Below are 21,798 nucleotides of genomic sequence, written 5' to 3'. Positions count from 1 at the left end.
GGTGTATGGGGTTATGTCCTTTTATAGAACACAAGCAGACCAAATATCGATTGCAAAAAGTAAAACAATATCTCCACAGGGAGTTACACAAGAAGCGAGGAGGTATGACACCTCTGGGGACCAAGTACAGTAACATGAAATTTTTTCTTGCCCAACTGAGCATTCTGCATGGGAAAATGTGAACATTTCTTGACCATTGAGAAAAATAAACCAAGACAAAGAAAGTCTGAACCAGTTTTAAATATAGAGATCTGCATGTAGCATCATTTTAATTTAAAATCTTGTAGTTCAATACAGTCTAGGCTTCAGTATTTAGCTAGTTGCTTACAGTGACAACTTTCAAAAGGGCAAGAGGCCAATATTTATAGCAGCTATGTTACTCCTGAACATACAAAAATCATTTTTAACAGTTGGGACAGACATAAACAGACACACAAAGAGCATTGCAGAAAGTTGATGCTGGTAGGTTTGGCTTGTCTGTAACACGTTTAATGGGTATGGAGGAAGAAGGAACGACTGCATTTGTACTTGTGGCACAGATGTTTAAAACACAGAATCAAGACTCCCGCAACACAGAATGAATTATGAACTCCAGGCGTTGACCCTCAAGACAGATTTCATACTACCAATAAAAGCTGGTTGCGTCTTGCTGGTAGTTATATCATTGGCCCTCGCAAAGGTGACTTTGACAGGTCTGCTGCATTCTGGGTGCTAAGGATTGGTCAGACAGGCACATCAAAACCTCTCAAGGTTCTGTCAGCTGGGTGTAGTGACCAGAGCAGACTTACCGGCCATTTTACACATTCTGCACAGAGGGGCACGAGCATCCCCATACAGCTGGTGTCCCACCACGCTTTCAAGGTGATTGAATGTCATTACCCTCCTTAACAAACGTAGCACAGCTAAGTTATCAACCTTCTCGGTTTAAAGTAGAGAAATGCGCAGAGAGAGATGAACTTTTACCAAAGTGAGGTATGATGGAAGTGAGGTAACAGACAAATAATCTCTCCCATCTTTTCAACCGACCAATCGCACTGCACGACACAGGCCTCTGGGCAGTTTCAAAATTTGGGGTACCCTCGAACATGGCCGGTTTTCTTCCGTTTCAGTCTGTCCCGTGACCCTCTCAGCACAGAAAGCGTTAAATACTCTTTCAACCCTAGTGGTAACCCTGGCAAGACCAGGTGGACCGGATTACTGGTCAAAGACCGAGACTCGGTTCTGTTACTGAACATCAGGCCGCGATGGCACTTCCTGTTTGGGGCTGGAGACAGACGACGTAACCGACAGACAGACAGACAGACAGACAGAGGCAGAAATGGACAGACTGACAGAGGCTGCAGCACAGAACAGCCACAGACAGAAGGCAGCAGTGAAAGCAGAAGTAGTAAGGCTTCGAAACGACCCGCCCCCATACACACCAAAACACCTTTACAAAGGAAACACGTTCCCATTTCAACACATGCTGCAGAAACAGGCACCCCCCTTGTATCTTGCATTCAAAACAACTCAAGCGGGCCTTTTTAACATCAGATACCACTTGAACAAACAAATGCATTTGAATTGCATTTGCGCATGCACACAAGTTTTGAGTATTACAATACTTCGCTTTAAGTCTTGTACAAATCAGTTGTTAGTCATTTCACCCCCCCCCCCCTTTCGTAAACTGCAAGTAGAAAAAAACAACAAAAACAAGGTGCTAGATCAAAAATGTAGCGATGGGTTTCATCATTATACAAGGTTTCACCGTGATACGAGGAGCAAGCCTTCATTTTAAGGTTCTTGTAGGCCACCTGAAAAATGCATTGCAGGGCTGCATGCAGCATGGTTTAGGGGTTTGGGAGCTAGAAAGGCTGAGGTAATGTGACTACCAATACATACAAGTCTATTATTACTTCGTAACAATTATAAAAAATGTTTTTTTTCCCCCCCAAAATGAAGGCTTTTGCTGCTTGCTTTTGACAGGTTGCAAACAGAAAATTCAACCCATTCTGCATTTAAAAAAAAAGAAATGCTACATATGTATGCTACATAAATTACCACAGCGTGCGAATCAAAGCAGAGCTTCCAGGTTCGGGTCTGTGTATGCGGGTTTTCGAATCAATGAAGTGTTGCTGAAAACGTGTCGGTTCATCCGTGTCACTTTCATCAACCACATTCGACCGTGCCGCGGATGCAGTACAAATGATGCAGAATCAGTGACCGCATGTCCGTATTCTCATTAATGAGAACTCACCCGTCGGTCTATAATTAAATCAATTACAAATGTACCCAACTTTCAGGAGAAATTGCTTGGCATATAGCACGCTGCCACTTATCTGTCTAAAGGTCATGGGATGTAAATACGGGTTAAATGTTCCATATCACGTGCATAGCTATTTATGACAAGGTAGCCAGGAAAGGGTGGACCATCGCTCAGAAAATGTTAAAGGTGTATAATTATGAACGAATAATAGGTTATTAAAAGTCAGGTGTTGTAATACACAGCTTGAAATGAAAACCAGCATACACAGTTGGCTCCGGAAGCTTCTAGAAAGGAGTTCGGGCAGCCGCGCATTATCGTGCATCTCAAACGCATGTTTTAGCCATTAGCCCATCCTGAGAGAAACTGAGAGTCAAATCCCCAAATCCTGAATACCTCGGGCTGCTTTCAAAGGCAGGTCTGTGACATCACCACCAGAGTGCCGTTACCCAGCAACGGGAGCGTGAGGCTCCATTGACCCCGCAACCGGCAGAGCGAGAACGAGCCGTCAATCTCAGACTCGTCTGAACCAATCCAGAGGGATTTGCGCGGAGCAGCAAAACGCAACGATTGGTTCAAAAGTCACCAAAGGTGACTGGCTCATGGTAGCCCTGCCAATCCCCGCCCCCCCCCCCCAGGAAGTTTCATTCTCCCATTGATGCTTTTACACTTCAAAAGGTTAATACAAGGATACCGAGGAGCCTTGAGATAATCATAAACCATCACTTTCATATCATTTGATACGATAAAACATTATCATTTTGTGATACGCACCTGGATTAAAACCAGGCGAGAAAGTTCTAGAAAGTCAGCGGATTAACTCCAGGGACAGGGGCTGGCCAAACTGATCGCATGCAGATGGACGCTCTTTGCTTTTTTTACTCACTCAATGGGAAGAGGCGGTCAACCTGACCCAGGATCAGTTCTTTGCGGCAGAAAAATACCTGACTTGAGTGCACAGGTGGACAGAGACTCCCCTCAAACACTGACCTAGGATCAGTTTAGATTCCTAGCCTCGGAAGGTAAAAAAAAAATATCCATGTAATTGTTTGGGATCTAAAGAGCAAAAAAATATAGAAATCATTTGCATATGTTTCGTTTTCATTTTCTTATTTTATTTTATTTTTTTTTTTAAAGAGGCCCACCAGATTCTTTTCTCCCACTATACATTCCTCTTTCTCCAACCGCTCCCTCCATCTCAGATCTGTGGGATTGACAGGAGGCACTGTTCCGGTCGTGTGTGCGTAACGCCTCAGTTAGCGACGTAGCTGGCGACGTAGCCCGCGGCGTCCCCGCCACATTCACATTTACAAGAAAAAAAAAAAAAGAAAAAAAAAAGAAAAAACATTTTGCAACAACCAAGATGGTCTATTTGCGGTCGACTGCGACGCGAGAGAGAAGCGCAACGCTGACCGTCGTGGCTGCTTGACCGCGAAACCTCGGCGAACGGCAATTCGCCCCGGGAATAATTTGTTAGCGACCAATGGCGCCGTTACGGTTATTAGAGTTACTGTAGTGGTAATTATCGTTTGGCTCTGTGAGATGTTAGCACTGCGCTGCTATGGTTAGCTGCTAGGTCGCGGCTAACCAAGCTGAAAAATAATTCTGACTGTAACCACGGCAACTGGCTCGCTCCAGAGCCCCCATTCATAAAGCCTCTCCGGGAACGAGCTGAACTGGGATTGGATTTCTTGCGTCCGTTTCACAGCCTCGTGCATTCGGAGCTAAATTTAAAAACTGATCCGAGATCAGTGCTCTTAGTCTGAGGTGCTTAGTGAACACGGGGCCTGGCCCGTCGGCCACTTCATTGCGTTCGGTCGCTGTGGTATTCGACAAAGACCCGCTGTACCAACACATAAACCGCATAGATTCCATTTTAAAAAGTAACAATTAATTAAAACTAAGTCGCTATTAAAACGCCATTGCATTGTGGGAGATATGCATAGTCTTTGGTGGCCACACACCTGCACCGAGCAGGTAAAAAAAACACAAAGCTCTAAGACCAAGTTAGCAGGAGAGCTGATCTAGAGTCAGGCTCCCTCGGTCATACCCCGACCTCAGCCACGATGAGCCGAGAGGCCAAACTGATCGGAGATCAGCGCTCCTGCTCCAAGATACTTCAGCGATACGGACCCAGGTTCGGGCCAAGCCGGGGACACCGGGATTCAATCCACAAAAGGGGAATTCCAGCCAAAATTCATCGTTTACCGTCGGCCATCACCTTAAGAAGAATTTACCCGTCTCTTTTCGAATGCGTCAGGAATAATACTGTAGGTCGGAAAAAAATTTTTTAATGTACGGAGCCACGCCCCAAACAACGGGTATACGGCTTCGCCTGTCCCCGTCGTAGAGCAGAAAAAAGCTGAAAATTTAGCGGGGCTGCAGTTCTGATCAAAGTATAAAGACTCCAAACCGTCAGTTACGCCAGTTACTTATCGTGCCTTCAGAAATACAGAGAGACCGGCAGATCTGTCGTCATTATACAGTATTGTCCAATTCATAGGAGACCTCCATTCACTTAAATGAGGTGGTGAACGACTTAGATTTGACACACGAAAAAACAGGTCAAGCCAATTATTCCGAAGGTAAGATGGCACAAAAAAAATCCAGATTTTTTGGGTGGAGTTCCCTTTTCCGGCACAGGGGGCGAGCAGACCCGCTACTGGTCGACCCGGTAAAGTGCTGGTTTTTAACAGGGCGGTCGGCGGGGCACTTTTCTCGCGATCTTGCGGAGGCGTCGCTGGCGGTATTCTCCGCGAACAGACGCTTCGCTCCGACGGTCTCCGCCCCTGTGACCTCCCCCCCCCGCTGATCTCAGATCAGTCTCGCGGCTCAGCCAGGCCCGCGATGGCTGATCTGGGATCAGCTGGGGTTTCGGATCTCCGGGCGAGTAACGGTCCTCCTCCGCAAGGAACAGTCCACTGTAACACGTTTGGGGGGGGATTTTAAACAAAGTCAAGGCAGCCATTTTAAAAACCTTCTAAGTATCCTGGTGTTATTCACGTTGCAGACAGAACAGACACTTTGAGGTTCCGTGCACGGACCAATAAAAGTTTGGTGGGCGGAGCCCGAGGGAAGAGAAGAGGGCGTGGTCTGACCCTCGTTCCTCCGGACTCGGCCATTCGTTTTGCCCAGGAACGGTGAGCCCCCTCCCCCCAAGCCCCGCCCCTTGTGTTTTAAGGCCAGTGGGTGTTGTACGCAGTCTGTCCGGGGGGGGGGGGCGGAGCTTCCAGTTAGGGGGCGGGGGGAGGTCGTAGGCTCTCCAGGAGCGACTGGACCGCCGGCACGGACAGAAGGACCCTCCCAATGCCCCCTCCCGCCCGGTAACAGGCGTAGCCCAGCACTCCCAGCATCGCCCCCTTCAGCACCGTCCGTAGCAGCCAGCTGAACCGGGAGGGCGGAGCCACACTGCAACGGGGGGGGGGAGAGAGAACATTCCGGATTTATAGGTTCTATCACACAGACATACAGTTAGCTGCCAAACTACGAGTCTCACGAATGATTAACCGATATGCTTAAGGAACCCAATGCGTTTATTGCTTCACAAGTGGCTTCAGAGAGTCCTGTGTCGCCCTCTAGGGGCTGGAGGTCAAAACTACAAGTCACAAAAGCAGTTAGGACCCTAATTATCTAAACTCTATTTCAGTTTGGAGTATATAAACACTAAATAAATAAAAATAACCCACCTCATGATCTCGTGAATGTTGAGTTGTTGGTCCCAGTTCCTTTCGATGCCCGGGACGTGGCCCATTCCAACCACTCCTACAACCACTGCAGGCACTTCTGAGAGACACGGAGGAAAAAGAAGATTCTGAAGGTACGCCCTCGTTCCTCATATATCCGCACTCCAACATCACAACATCTTAATTAATTAATTACTTAATAAAAACATTCCCATCGATAATTCCTGTGGAGAATTTCTGCTGTTTTAGTGGATCACTATGCAAACGTGTATCCATTTTATACCCCTACAGAAAGGCATTGGGACTGCAGTAAATTTAAGAGCCGATGCAGTCGTTCTAGCCATTTCTCAGCGCTTCTCGATTCTTCTGCATACTGTCTATGGCCCGAAAAGCCATTCGGGAAGAAATGTAACGCATCCCCAAATCTACCAGATGGCAGGCTGAATTTATGACAAGCAGGCATTCAACCAAGAACTCTATTCTCACTCGCAGCGACAGCCAGTGATATCCTGGGTAGGGAACGCAAGGGATCACTAGCCAATCAGATGGGGGCGGTCAGGTGACCGTATGACACCGGGGTCAACACCCCTACTATTCCGCGTAACCTCTGATGACCAAGGCGAGGCCCATGGTGGAGGAGGTGGGGGCCTGCAGAACTCACTCTGGCCATTAGGGGGCGCCTCCACACAGCGCGCGGCCTGCCGGAGGGTGTGGGTGAGGTAGATGTCTCTCTCGGCCACGATGGTGCGGTGGAGGGCCGGGAACTCCCCTATCATCTCCGACATGGTCTGCTCCAGCAGGTCCTTCTGCTTGCACTTCTCCACGTCCTCCTTACTGAAAAAACACACATACACACGCACAACTGAAAACAAATACTCCAACTGAATCAAGCCAGACCCAGAAACTCTTTCCATTCCCATATAAAAATGTGTCATGTAGTAAATAAATATCCTAACTAATTCCACAGTGCCAAGATTCACTGTTGCATCTGCACGTTAGTTATTTGGTGGCCATACCGACGGTTTCCAACTGTGGTCCCCACAAAGCCAGTGTGTTTACATGTGGAGAAAATTCAGTGTGTTTGAAGTCGTTGCCAGGCTAATACCTCTCTGCTGTAGGCCTGATCAATGCAGTTTGGTTCAGGGAAAATAAACCCGCCCATATTTCAGAAAGTGACAACACTTTCTAGCCAATGGCATCAGCTGAGTGAAAGCGGGTTGACCCACTGGGAACGACTCACTGAGAACGACTGGGCACGGGGCGTTTGAGGCCTGAGTCGTGAAACTAAAGTGAGTGAAACCCTCACAGAGACCCAAAGCATCTCTCCAGTGAAGGGACAGCACGCACTTGGTTTAGGCTTGAGGTTGGACCGCAGCGTTCGGTCGAACGGACCACGTCAACGACCGCGACCGGTGACCCGGAAAAGCACAAGCAACAGCGTGACCAATGGGAGCGGGAGCGTACCTGATCGGGTCGGACAGGAAGCAGAGACCCCAGGCCAGCCTCGCCTTCTGCCACAGGCTGAGCGCGGCGATGGCTCGTTTGAAGGTGACCGTGATTGGTCGGTCGCCCAGGTGGAACTTGCAGAAGGGCACCCGGCCTGCCTGGGGGATAGGCCAGACAGACAGACAGACAGGCTGAGACCCAAAGCATATGGTCGCACTCGCGCTGTGGGTAACGCACACACACACAGTCTCTCACACACACACACACACACACACACACAGTGTGCTGACCTCTTTGAAGGCCTCCCGGAACTCCCCGCCGGGGGCCATGCCCAGCTGCTCCGTGATGTGAGCCGACACCTTCAGCAGCAGAATCTGCATCAGCCCTGACATCACCCCATTCTGAGAGAGAGAGAGAGAGGGGAGGGAGGGGGAGAGAAGAGAGAGAGGAGGGAGGGAGGGAGAGAGGGAGAGAGGGAGAAAGAGAGAGGGAAAGGGAAAAGCAGATCCACTTAATACATACATCTCATTATGAGTTTAGATATCACAGAGAGAATGATACCGGCTCTTCATTAGCAGTAGGGTTAGATATCAGATAATGAAATCGTTTTTTTTCCCCATTAGCAGCGAGCTGACATCTCACAGAGAGAATGAAGTCAGCCCTTCATTAGCAGTGAGAATGAGAGAATGAAATCAATAATGTAATGTAACATGATGTAATGTGGTGTAGTGTAATGTAGAGTAATGCAATGCAACTTCATGGAGCTCAGGACCCACCTGTCTAATAGCCTGCTGCACCTTCTCCAGGTTGATGTCCTTGGCTTCTTTGAGCAGCGTTCTCTCGTCCATCTTCAGCATGGAGACCCTGTACTGGCAGAGCTCCACCACCACCACGTCCGGCTGCACGGCCCGAATGGTCTGGGGGGGGGGGGTTGGGGCGAGGCGGTTACGGTCAACTCACACACCCAGACCGGCAAGCTTCCCAAAAAACTAACAGTGTCAATGTAGCAGAGTAAAGACTACGTGATTCACATCAAAACAACATTACATGCCATTTCCATCCTCTATGGAAATGTAATATATTGAATGTGTTTCTATAGTCTACCATTTCAAATCAGAGGGTTTTTTTTATTTTTTTTAACATAAATATATTGCAACATCAGAAAGCAGATATAATGTGTACATTTGCTTATATATTTGGGAAGTGTTGCAGTATCTTGATAGTATATTCCTTTCCTTTAAATATATGTCCAGTGCGTTTACACAATCGGGAGCAATGAATCAGGATTCAGTTGGGGCGATTCGTTGTCGTCCGACTCCGGACTCGAGATTCGACGCGTCTAAATCTGGAAACTCCCTGCCGGTGGCGGCGGGCCCTCACCGTGGAGACGTCCTGCTTGCTGCTGTCGCTGAAGTGCGCCGTGCCCACCAGGTAGACCAGGCTGCCGTCGGGCGCGGTGAGGAGGGTGACCGTCTCCGGGAGGTCCGGCGAAGGCCGCCGCCGCTGGGCCCGCACCCGCCACAGGAGCGCCACCGCCTGGGCGTCGGCTGGACGGGGACCGCGCGGGCGACAAGACAGGAGGGATACGAGCTTTTGAGAAGAAATCTTAATGGACAAGTTGTGCTTTTCTTCCCCACGCTCAATCCACCCAAAATGGCCGACCATTCTCAGGTCTGGTTTGTGCTGCTTTTTATTTGCTTGGTTTCTGTTCTGTAACCATGGAAATGTAAAGTATATATACTTTTTGCCACTGCGAGAACCTCACGATCTCCTATCCAATCAGAACAGACCCGGAGTGTGAATCTCCTGCAGTGGGGTTGCCTGGCAACAGAAGGCTGTAAATTGAAGTCTGCGTCGCCAGATGTTCGACGTGCTCGGCTCGCGGTTCAGGTGGGATCTGGCGCCAGCGTCTGCTCCTTCGAAAGGGCTACCGTTTTTCACATTACCAAGGCAAACTCAACGCAGTTGACGAGAGAGGGAGAGACAAACAAGAGACTGGTCCTACAGTCAGTCTTCTCCGTAGGGCACCCACCAGGTACAGAGATTAATCCCTTAGCTTGTGCACTGAACGCTTCGAATGTTAGCACAAGCGCTCATTACAGTTAGCTGCGCGTACAGATCTTGTGAGAACAGACTTGTTGCAATTGTAGCTGCAATCCACAATTAAGTTGGATTAATGTAACATTTTTTTTTGCATTCTTGGGTGTATTGGCATGGAAGTGGTGGAAAAACAGTCCCGCCATCACAAGAACAGTCGGGACTGAAGAGCCATCTCTTCAGAGAACAGCTGAACTGAGCGCCTAACTTTCCTGCACTTACCCTCAAAACAAAAACTTCCCTCAAAACCCATCGCTTAAAGCAAGCAACAACAAAAAAAAAAAAACACTACTCTTTTGTGGACAGTAATTGCTCATCTTGAGAGTTTTTACTTGCTAAACGTGTCAACACAAAGTCGTCTTGTACACCAATTCAAAGCGCTCTAATTTGAAGCCCCTCTGGAAAAGAACCTCCGGCAAACTGAGGAGCAATTGCAGCACTATTTTGTCAGTCAGGGCCCTTGGAATTGCCTTAAACTCTCTCCCTCCAGCCACCTCCACCCACACCCCCACCCCATGGTGCCCCTGCAGAAATATGATGTAAATGTTTATGTAAATATGTACAGACAGACGGACCTGAGCAGAAACACACACACACACACACACACACACAGAAAGACAAAAGACTTACAGAGGCCTGGGGGTAGACTGGGTAATGTGTCGTCCTCAGAGGGGCCTACAGACTCCTCCTGGAAGGCCAGAAAGGGAGATAAATAAAATGAGGAAAAATCACCATGTGATCTAGGAAACCGGCATTCGACAATTTTACAGCAGGGCCTTAATTCTAGTGTCACGGTAGATAGTCTTTGTCTGGAGTCTATCTGGCCAGGAAATAAAGTAACAGTAGCTCACTATGCATGCACTAGTACTACTCAAAAGCAAAGCTTTGAAGACTTCCATGTCAAATTTACAGGACTTACAATTCACAAGCACCCTTAAACTTTAATGGGCATCTCTTCTTGCAACAAGGCATTTCTTTTTATTTGAAAACACAGGACAGGTTCACTAGTTTCACTCATTGCGGAGTCAGCGCTACAAACCTCCGAATTGCTTTCTTGGTCCATGGTTCAGGCCGTGGATACCGGTGAACTCTTCTCCCGCTTGCGTAACCGAAATGGACCACCCTGGTCAGAAACAACAGAGAACTCGCCGGTCATTTCACGGGTAGGACGCGACTCAAAAACGGAGCTTTCCCGGTCTACTGTTTCAAGTAACACCAAAAAGAGCATCTTAAGTAAGGCTCCTTTGTTAAAATTCATTTGAGCTGCATTACACACTGGGCTCTTGACCCGAAGAGCGTAATAGACTGAAACGCCATATGGCACATGCAGCCACTACCAATGCTGTTCTTTAAATTAACCAAATTTCGCCTCTAACATTTCAGTTAGATGCGAAAGAAAATAAAAGGTGAACAATGAATAGCATTTCATTGCATGGCCAACGGTGCCTATGCAAAAACAAGTAAAACTGTTTTTTCAGGGAACAAAAAACTTATGTGCTTTGGGCAGCGTATGCGTAAAGCTTACCGGCTTAATTTTTGTCAAACTGATCATGCAATTACAACACACCAACATGATTGCTACGCTACTCGACTTGTCGTTAACAGTACAACAAAACGTTTTACAGCTAAAGTTTTCAAGAATTATAAAGGTGTCAACGAAACAAAACAGCGATAAGTCAGGTGGGTATAGCGTAAACGTCTTAAAGACCCATTTATGTATGCATATGTACTGATCGGAAATTCTCTAAAGACAAAATACGAATGTCAGCGACCGAGCTAAAGTATTAGCTAACTCACATGAGAAAACTACACCGCTTCAAATAACGTCTCATCCGTGACACGACCAGAAAACACAGGTAGCAAGGCCTTGTCGACGGCAGTCATTTTCGCTCTTGCAACAGTTAGAAGTCTGATGCCACCTGGTTAGCCAGCTAGCACAGACCGTATGATTCACGTTTCTCGTAGGATTCAGTTTGCCAACTTACACTACAGCTGTTCTGAACTACGTCAGCTAACGTTAGCACACCGGCCGCTGGAACAGGTCGTCAACTACACAGCTTCCGCGATCAGGAAATCGATTACTTAGACTAGCTATTTAATGTCCCTCACATAGAATAGTCATCATTAACCAACTAGTCTAGCAATACCAGGATATTTACGATGAAACTTGAGAATCACTGAAACTGCAGTGTATTTTTTGAGGAATATCTATGTTGGGAACTTTGGTTAGCGCTAGTTAGCTTGACAGCTAATGTTAGGTTCACGACACGTACTAGCCAGCTAGCTCCCGATTCACAGGCATGAATAAACAAATCGGTCTTTGTCTGGCAAATATATTTAAATGTATGCATCTAAACGCACTATGATGAGTGTTTTTCTGTTCACTTCTTGCTCTTATGGAAAAAAAGATCGTACCAGCAGCCAGCTAGCATAATATATGCTACGTTAACTAAAGTTGACTTGCCAGCTCTATCACCGATTCTATGGCTTTGGTGACCCTAAAGAAGAATATTGTTGGAGCCATAAAGCGCTCCAACATAAATCACAAAATCACATAAAAAGAACTTGAATTGCGTGGCCCAGGGTCGGCCGTGGCCCTACGACTGCATAGTGTTTATCCCAGGCTGCCGGCGCAGTACTATTAGCAAGCAGGACAATCCATTAGTTAGTAGCCAAATGGCTAAATCATAATGTCGCATTTTAAAAGAAAGCCCATACCTAACACATTGCCAACGTTTACGCTAACTATTAAATACACATGTAACATTACTTAAAACTCATGACCACCTTACCTGACTGCTTTCACTTCTGCACTCCGTCTGACACGACTTCTCTACGCTTGCAAGGTATTCTGGGTATTGTAGTTAAGGCATATTGAAATACTGAAATATATATTGTGTATTCATATACTTGCAGAGGTGCTGTAAACTGACTTTGACATTTCCTCCCATTTGGACAAAGCCAAACAATTACAATTATAAAGCCAAACAATTATAATTTAACATTGGGGACATGTGAATGGATGTAATTCTTCTGTTTGTAGACACTGGAATCTAAGGCAAATGGGAAAGTAAAGGTGTATTCTGATACAGCAGTTCACAGATTGAGATAGTTACGTCGAACATGGTGAGACGAGTCAGTAAAGCCTATTATATATGTTTTTAAGATGTAAGTCAAGCGTTTGATAGTCCTGTGAAAATCACTGCGAGTTTCCATTCGCTGCTTCCTTTAGCGGCTCAGACACCAGACACAATGTGACGTCATTGCTTTAGCGATTGCAACTGTTGCGCAGGTGGTGCCTGCAGAACGAGGCCATATTTTACCATGAAATGACAGACGTCCAGCGTCAGTGATCTTCATTCCTGGTCCCGGCGGACCGCAGGGTCTGCTGGTTTTAGTTTTCGCCTGAATATTTGCAACCAAATCAGACCCAAGAAACCAGGTGAGATGAGTTGACAGTGTAATCAACTGCTTTAATTGATCAATTAAGTGCCGAGTAGCACAAAAAACCAGCAGACCCTGCGGCCCGCCAGGACCAGGAATGACTAGCTGTGCTATTTCTGATTTGGCCAACATATTTAAAGAGTCGCATTCATTTACTAATTATGTAGGCCTATTTCCAGCAGTTGTTAAAGAAACACTGTGCAAAAAAAAACAAACAAACAAAAAAAACCAAAACACCTTGGTTATTGAAAAAGAAAACTGCGAAAATGTTATTTTATTACGACTGCATGCTTATTATCGTCTTTTCTTTTTTATTGTCAATTATAGTTTAATACTGTCCTCACTTTATCCTTTTAGCACGTGCGTACTCTGGTTAAAAGCATAAAGCCGCGAGCATATTAAATTATGAAGAGCTGACTGTATTAAATAACCCAAGACCTGATTTAAACAAGCTGCCGAAAAAGCAATATAAAGCCAGAACCAATTACTCTCCTAGAGGATTCATCATTTGGGCAGCTTTTGACCTAGGATCTTTCCAGAATCGTGAGCTGAATCTTTATTTACGACTTTATGGATGCAGACGGATGCTTTGTCTCTGTCAAACTGTGAACTATGGGATAAATCAGGTTTTATAACTCCTAATCCCATTTTCCATTTTTCAGTATTTTTTTTCTTTCTGAAGCCTAAAATGCAAAAAAGGACATATCTGACAACTGGCATCCACCAGAGGAGCTGAGATTTTTAAAAATTAAAAACAGCTTTTATGTTGTGCGTTCACTGAATTTTATCACATCTCATAGACAGTGTAGGCAGACTCATGCAGGAGTCTGCAGGATTGATGATCTGACAACGCCCATTTTTCCCTATTTCAGTGTACACAGTGTTCTCTCTCTCCCTCTCTCTCCCTCTCTCTCCCTCTCCCTCTCCCTCCCTCCCCCAAAATAAACCATCATCATAACATACAAAAACACACAATAGGAGACAACGTAAACTTTAACCCTTTTTTTCCCCCAGAATATAAGCACAATCTTTATTTTGTCACATAAAAATCAAGGAAATTGCCATGACAACAAATGACCCCTTCCCTCGCATAGGATTTCGTTGTTATGCGAGGAGTGCTGACAAGATTTCGTGAATCAGTAAGTCTGTACTGTTCAATCACCATCAGTGCCCAGATAAATATTTAAGAACACTTATACCTATACACAAAATACAGTCAAACCCCGCCACATCGGGATGTGTACGAATTTTAACACAACGTATTGTTATTTTACTATAAGGTAAAGGTCAATAAATATTTCAGATGAGGCAAAATCCACACACTGGTCTCGTTCTACATCGGCTCTTGGTGTGAACCATACGATGTCTTCTTGCTGAGACAGGACACACAAACGAATCTTTCGAGCGTTAAACATCTTGAGTTATAATGGAGCATCTGTGTCGTTAGCTTAAACACTGTACAGTCGCGGGATATGTTTTCGCCTAATCGAGAGGAGGCTGACGAAATACACATTCGGTGTGAGTACACGGCTCCTTCACAGAGCACCTACACGAGACCCTTCATCGACTGCACAAATGGACACGAGACAAGCACGAGAATGCCCACACAGCCACAAAAGCGTTTTAAAAACCCACAGATATTTACCACTTGCGCCTTCTTCCCCCCGAGTTTTTGGAGTCAAATTTAAGGACGATACGCAAAGCGAAAAAGAAACGTGACTACACAGCAATGTGCTTGTGTGAGAACGTCGGATTTTGAAAAAGAATTGTTGCTGCCCCAATCGTGTTTGCATGCAATTCAGAAGAGTCAGAGAACAATATTTTAGCCTTTGTATTCTGAGTCACACGAGCTGACCGGTAATGCTACATGCAAATGTGAATACGATTTTTTTTTTGTTTTGTTGCAAATGTGAAATATTAACTAGTTTTAATTCACAGACAAATCGGCAAGAAACAAGAATTATTTATCGGTGCGGTTTCCCCCGAATGCAGCTCATCTGCTGAACAGCACTGTTTTAGTAGGTCCACAGGTCAACATAGCAGAACTTTATATTTATTTCTTTATATTTGTCAGTGCACTTTTCTGATCATTATTCTTTCGCGAGGTTTGTCCACACAAAGCAGGTAAATTAATGCTAAAAAAATCCCCTTCTCCATGTTGTAAAAGTAAATTTACAGGCCAGACAAACAGACCGGTCGAAGCTGGGAATCTGTTGTAGATCCTGTCCATTCCTTACCAAAGAGACCGGTGTATAATCAGGCTGTTGTTGGACTGGTGCTGTATCTGTTGACCCCGCTGGCTCCAGACAGATTGTACACACTGACCCGGGTGGATTTTGTGGGGGCAAGAGCGGCACCGTCAGTACCTTCTCCCCATACGGTTCAGCTTGTCTGCATTGCTGTCCAGGATACCGCCGACCAGATCTCCCAGGCCAAACCGATTAAAGTACGTCCAAGGAGCTTCAAGTGCACTGACCAGGCCGAAGTATGTGGTTTCCCCCCCCCCCCCATCACTCCCCAACAAACAGGGAAGAGACAGCATTCACAAAAATCTGTCCCTCGGACAGGCTCAGAAACGGCAAAAACACAAAAATAAGTCTGTCTCAAATTAGGATTAGGGTTCGGGTTAGAGTTAAGTCTGTCTGATGTGTTTTAGTCTTGTGATGAAACTTGAAATCTTATATTTTTATGACTTTTTCTCTCCAGGACAAAATATTAGCTTGTTGCATTTTGCTTGACAAGTGAAACTGTCTTTCCCCAAATCTTGAAATGAGTAAAACTCTCACCTCACCACCTTTTCGGAAATCATTTTGTCTTATTTAGCAAAAAAAAAAATAAATAAAATTGTAAGTTTTAAGGCAGACTTATTGTTTGGTTCTTGCAGTGAGAGCAGACTAACTAGCTGAAATACGCTAGCATGAAACCTTCAGCTGTTTTCTAATGACGTATTTTAGCCATAAGCAGAGGAACGAAGGTTCCGTGTCCAAACCGCCGTCTGTGTTAGCCTTTGCTCTGTCTCTTCCCCGGTTCTATCATTTGGAAGAGGTGGGGGGGGGGAATCCAGTACTTCGATACACGGCAAGGTAGTCGCGTTACCTGCGGAGGTTCCCTAGGAATTTTTTGGGGTCCCCGTCCAGTCCGAAATGGTGTTCCCCCCTCGTCAGTGCCCCCCCCCGAGCTGGCCCCTGGGTGCCAGCCGGTTGGCCAGCAGGCAGGCCAAGGCGATGCCGGCCACCTGGGTGAACGCCAGGCCCAGGACGGTGGCGGCGATGTGGAAGACGTTGTCGTTGACGATTCCGAAGACCTTCCGGAAGCATCCGTGGCGGTGGATCCCGGCTGCCTCCGGCCCTCCCCCGTCGCCCTCGTCGGGGACGGGCCGGTTCCAGCAGGCTTTTCGGCGGGCGCAGCAGCTGTCTGGCACCGAGACCCGGGAGTCGTTCACCGGGGGGCCCAGGGGCGTCCAGTCGGACGTCAGCCAGTCCTCCCAGCCCTCGGCCCCGCAGCACCGCAGCGCCCTCTGCAGGCCGTCCAGCGCGTTGGCCCGGCCCTCGTCCTCGCCGTAGGCCGCCACCGCCCGCTGGAGCCCGCTGCGGAAGCCCTCGGCGATGTCCTCGCGGTAGAAGAGGCCGGAAAGCCCGGCGGCCAGCCCCGCCACCAGGGTGAAGAGCTGGAAGAAGCCGTAGGCCCGCAGCAGGCAGGGCAGCCTGGCCGCCGTGCCCAGGCAGCCCAGGAATCCCCAGGCGGTGATGGCGCCCCCTGTGGCCAGGAGGGCCATCGGCGCGTTGGGGTAGCTGTTGGCGGACAGCAGCATGTAGTCGGAGAGGGAGACCTGGGTCCACACGCCCAGGGTGAAGATGGCCAGTCCCGCCGCCCAGAAGAGGCAGCTGAAGAGCAGGAGGCTGAGGCGGAGGAGGGCCATGACGCCCAGCGGCCAGCGGCAGGGGCCCCGGGCCGGAGGCGCGGGGGCCGCCAGCGAGGCCGACGAGCAGAGCGAGGAGGAGAGCCGCTGGTGCTGCAGCTGCTGGCAGGGCGGCGGCAGGAGGGCGGGGGGAGCCGAGGGCCGGCGGTGGGCCGCCGGCGAGGACAGCAGGAGCCCCCTGGGCGAGGAGAGGCGGCGCGCCGCAGAGGTCCGGTCCCGCTCGCCGCTCCTGGAGCCCGGCTCGTACGGCAGGGCGCTGTTCATGGCACTGGCTCGGTCCTTTCCCCTCTCCTTTTCTACCGAGCCTCTCTCTCCGCCACCCCCCCTCCTCCTCCCTCCCTCCCTCGCTCGGTCTCTCTCTCCCTCTCTCTCTCTCTCTACCCCCCGGTCTTCTTTATGGCTCGCCGTTAACTCCCCCCGAGCCCGCCCCCAGCCGCCCCCGCCGCCGACACCCCCCTGGAGCGCGTAAATCTCCGAGGCGTTATCTGCATCTACAGACCCCCGCTCCCCCTCTGCGTCCCCCGCGCGTTTCTCATCCCCCCGCTTTGTTTATCTCTTCATTTCAAGCCTTCCGTCCGTCCACCTGGTCTCTCTCCTTCCCTCTCTCCTTGTCTACGATAATTACTGCATCCTCTCTCTCTCTCTCTCTCTCTCTCCGCCTCTCTTTCTCCGTCTCTCTCTCACTCACTCTGGGGTTTTTTCGTCAGGGCGGGGACATGGTTCCCTCCCCCAGTGTCCCCCACCCCCCCCTCCCCTCAGTGTTGGGAGGCAGTCAGTGACTTTATTGTTCTGCATTCTCTCTTGTTTTTTTTTTTTTTTTTTCCCTCATCAACACCGGCCAGGCTGCAGCAGCCAGAATGCGCCAGGTTTCCCACACAGCGTTTTTTTTTCTTCTAAAAAACGTGCGCTTTCCGTCCACAGGGAAACCGTACGGGGAACGTGCGGAAGGTAGACCGCACGTGCGGCGAAAAGGGGATTCACCTTAAATCAACTCCGAGAGAGAGTGCGTTTTCACACTCTGAAGGAAAACATTTTCTCCCCACTTGTTCCTTCCCCCCCCCCCGTAACGCGACCGCTAGGAGCCGAGCTAGCGCAGAGCTCTTTCGCTCGTACGGGGGGGGGGACGTGAACTTCACGGACGCGGCCAAACGAATAAACGTATCTGCCGAGGCTAAAACGTGAGGGTCTGAAGGCTTTTTTTTTAGCCCGCCGCCGTGCGCCCGACTGAAATACGCAAGACGCCGAAGCGCGGGGGGTTGCGGGATTCGGCGGGCGAACCCCCTTCCTCTGACGGAGGGTGTGACGCCACGCCGAGCGCTTCCGCGGTCGTTAGCGCGGCGATAAGCGGGCGGCGCTCACAGTAAAAGTCATTCTGTCAGAAAATTATTGTCGGAACCCGGGTCTGTCGCCCTGGAAGAAAGTCTGGAGGGGCGTTTATGGCGCCCATAATGGTTTATGGGGTCTGTATTACAATGAGCCGGTAAACAGGGACTTCGCTGATTAAAGAGTCATCAGGCGTTCAGCCGAACAGCCTTCGGTATGAACGTGTGCACGTATACACACACACGCACACACACACACGCAAACACACACACGCAAAACACACACACACACCAAACACACACACACACAAACACACACACACACACACACACAAACACACACACACACACAAACACACACACACACACACACACACACACACAACACACACACACACAACACACACACACACACACAACCGCACACACACACACACACACAACACACACACACACACAACAAACACACACACACACACACACAAACGCGCGACGACACACACACACACACACACACACAAACACACAAACACACACACACACACACACACAAACACGCGCACGCACGCACACACACACACACACACAGACACACAAACGCACGCACGCACACAAACACAAATACACAAACACACACACACACACACACGCAAACGCACACACACACACATACACACACACGCAAACACACACAAACAAATGCATCCATGTACACACATACAAACACACACACACACACACAAACACATGGAGAATTCATACACAAACAGACGCACATACAAGCCCGCACACATACTCGCGTGTGTGTACACACACAGGCATGTACTCGCACACACACACTCAAACACACACGTACACACACACAAAAAACTCAAGCGCACAGTTTACATTTGTGAGCATGTCAGTAAAAAGCATTGCAGTCAGAGCATGCTCAGTTTTGTCTTCTAGGCAGAAAACCCTGTCACCTCATTGGCCCAGCACAGAAAAAGGCACTTGGGTGGGTATATTTCAACACCATGTAAAACAAACAGGCAACAGCAATCAACTTGCACGCAATGTTCCCGATAGCCCCCTAGAGGGTGCTGCAAGACACACAAACACAAGAGTTGTCGGGGAAGGAAGTTGCCTGCGAACACGGACGGGCCTCGACTCGAGTTGGTTTTGCATTTTCCTTCCTGACGGTGAAGGTGCGCATTTGGATAGAGCGAGTTGGTCCTGTATCGGTGCTTAGGGGCATCTTCTGCCTCAGTCAACATTAGGGGCCTTTCCGCACTGCAAAAATCTTGATCAGTTATGAATATCTGAGGTGTTTATCTGTGTGACAGGTGCGATCTTGATTTTGATCTTGCCTTGCGCTTTGAGGAATGCGCATTAGACAAAGTGTCGCCAGTCGAGGTGATTTTCAATCTGACAAGAGACAAAATATAGTGCGATCACCGGACAGTTCTAAGACATGGACCTTGAAGCAAGTCTAGTACCACAGACACACCATGCACACAGACACTGCTTGGTAAGTAACTAGCTTCATTAAACAGTCTACACGCCAACTCTTCATAAAACAGATTCAATGGATATGAATTGGTATGAACATAACTGCACCGAACTGTATGTCTATGCTTAAATACTCTAGGGTCAGTGGTAACCAACCCCCACTCCTGGAGATCTACCATTCTGTAGGTTTTCATTCCAACCCTAACAAAGCCACACCTCATTCAACAGCTGGAGATCTCATTGAGCTGCTAATTAGTAGAGTCAGGTGTGCCAAATTAAGGGCGAAATGAAAACCTACGGGGTGGCGGAGCTGCAGGAACACGATCGGGAACCACCGCTCTTGGTACACATGCCTCAAAAAGCCTAACACAATCATCAACGCCTCACACGCCTGTAATGTATGAACCAGTCCAGCCCCTCAGGGTCAAACCATTTAACTGCCCCGAAAAGCAGAAGGAAAAGCCTTTAGTGAGGCAGCATTTAGCTGCTCTGCTCCCAGTCACTGGAATAGCCTCCTCGAGGATCAGAGGGCACCTGAAAGGGTTGATATTTTTAAATGTGAGCTCAAAACTGACGTTTTTTAACTTGGCTTTTACCTGATTTTCTCCTATTTATTTCATTATTTTTCATCTCAAATTTTGGTGTGCACTGGTGTTCACTGTTTTAATTTTTTACTCCTGTTTTACATCGTTTCCTGTAAATCACATTTGTATGGAAATTCTTGAATCTATTTTTTGCTTCTTATGATTTCATGTTTGGTCTCTAGAGGGCGCTGAATGATCCAATGTGAAATGAAGCGTTCACACTTTCGGTGAAAGCCCTCTCACCCCAGTCGGGGGCCGGTTCTAGGCACGGGGCCAAGGGCAGTCGGTCGCCACGGGCGCCAACCGTCTGGGGAGCGCCAAACAAAGGGGCGGAAAAAAGAAAACAAAAATCGTCGCGTCGGCGACAGTCGGCGCCAATCTCCTCCCCTCCCCTCCCCTGACCGTTCCACTCGCAATCGCTATTTCTCTCTCTCTCTCTCGCCCCACCTCCACAAGGGCATGTGGGCTTTTATTGCTCAGTACTTAAATTATCAATTAATGTGGGAATAAATGAACAGTTCCTGCTGCCATCCAGGACCAGAGTAAGGGGACGCCTGCGGTAGCCAATCAGAGGATGGGGGGCGGGATGATTTTATTCATTTTTTTTAACCCGGCCTCACCCTGCAAATAAACACTAACTCTGGACTGCTGTCCCCATTCCACCACAGTGCAGAGTTTTGTTTTTACATTTCATAAGGGTTTTTTTGGCTTGGGTGCACGTGGAGGGTTGGCACTTGAGGGAAGCATATGAAAAGTAAAGAGAATAAAAGTTATTGGCAAAAGAAAAGAGAACTACGTGATTCAAATGGCCGTCAGCAAATTGCAACACACCCTGTTGGCACCTTAACTGCGCCATTCAGAATTATACACAATATAAAAGACACTAAAGCAGCTGACTAAGAAAAACAAAACGTGCGTATTGTAAATATACAAATGCAAATGACTTCCGCATCGTTTGTATTACAAATACAACGAGCCTAACAACATCCAAGTAACAAAGGCAATTAGCAACTAACTGCACTGCAATGTTTGCTTTCATCACTGATCACAATGACAGCATTACAATCTTTAATTAGCATCTACAAGCCAACCTGTGCTCTACACAGCACAATTCTCAGTAACAAATCAAAACGGACAAGATGCAACACAGAGAAGATGAAAGCATAGCAATTTATTTTAGAGTTATATCTATGTGGCAATTGTATGTTCAAACATACCGCGATCTAAAGCAAGACTTCACATACAGTGAGCTCCATAATCCTTGGTACAAAGACATATTTTTTCTTGATTTGGCCCTGTACTCCAGGGCCAAATCAAGAAGAAGAGAGCACTAGTGAGCTCAGCCTGGTAGGCTAAGGAAGACCTCTACAAATGATGATTGCAGAATCCTCACCATAATGAAGAAATACCCCCAAACACCTGTCCGACAGATCAGAAACACTCTTCAGGAGGCGGGCGTGGATATGTCAGTGACAACTTGACAACTGTCAACAAAAGACCACACAAACAGAACTACAGAGACTTCACTGCAAGATTCAAACCACTAGTCATAGCCTCAAAAATTCGGTAG

The 21,798-nt window shown here is 47.9% G+C and overlaps 2 protein-coding genes across 6 annotated transcripts in view; both read right to left on the bottom strand.

Annotated features, from left to right (window-relative positions):
* Positions 1-3,335: 3,335 nt before the first annotated feature.
* Positions 3,336-21,798, bottom strand: part of trabd (TraB domain containing) — a 36,317-nt gene continuing 17,854 nt past the window's right edge. Inside the window, exons 1-10 of one of the 5 annotated variants that reach the window (XM_064318758.1) lie at positions 12,792-12,857; positions 10,508-10,591; positions 10,099-10,156; positions 8,752-8,918; positions 8,148-8,288; positions 7,662-7,772; positions 7,390-7,529; positions 6,587-6,759; positions 5,929-6,025; positions 3,336-5,650 (exon numbers count right to left, since the gene is read on the bottom strand). In XM_064318758.1, the coding sequence (XP_064174828.1) occupies positions 5,476-5,650; positions 5,929-6,025; positions 6,587-6,759; positions 7,390-7,529; positions 7,662-7,772; positions 8,148-8,288; positions 8,752-8,918; positions 10,099-10,156; positions 10,508-10,531 (1,086 nt within the window). In that variant the 5' untranslated portion in view covers positions 10,532-10,591; positions 12,792-12,857 and the 3' untranslated portion in view covers positions 3,336-5,475. Of the gene's footprint in view, positions 5,651-5,928; positions 6,026-6,586; positions 6,760-7,389; positions 7,530-7,661; positions 7,773-8,147; positions 8,289-8,751; positions 8,919-10,098; positions 10,157-10,507; positions 10,592-11,265; positions 11,442-12,186; positions 12,209-12,260; positions 12,707-12,791; positions 12,858-21,798 lie in introns of those variants that run through there. The other 4 variants (XM_064318755.1, XM_064318759.1, XM_064318756.1 and 1 more) reach the window with 4 other exon arrangements.
* On the bottom strand, positions 15,414-17,166 carry LOC135245617 (tetraspanin-7-like). The gene has a single exon (XM_064318761.1). The coding sequence runs from the start codon at positions 17,093-17,095 to the stop codon at positions 16,073-16,075; it is 1,023 nt and encodes a 340-aa protein (XP_064174831.1). The 5' UTR covers positions 17,096-17,166; the 3' UTR covers positions 15,414-16,072.

The sequence above is a fragment of the Anguilla rostrata genome, chromosome 19, assembly GCF_018555375.3.
Source record: "Anguilla rostrata isolate EN2019 chromosome 19, ASM1855537v3, whole genome shotgun sequence".
Lineage (NCBI taxonomy): Eukaryota > Metazoa > Chordata > Actinopteri > Anguilliformes > Anguillidae > Anguilla > Anguilla rostrata.
The sequence above is the reverse complement of the archived record's forward strand: the minus strand, read 5'-3'. Positions and strand labels throughout refer to the sequence as shown.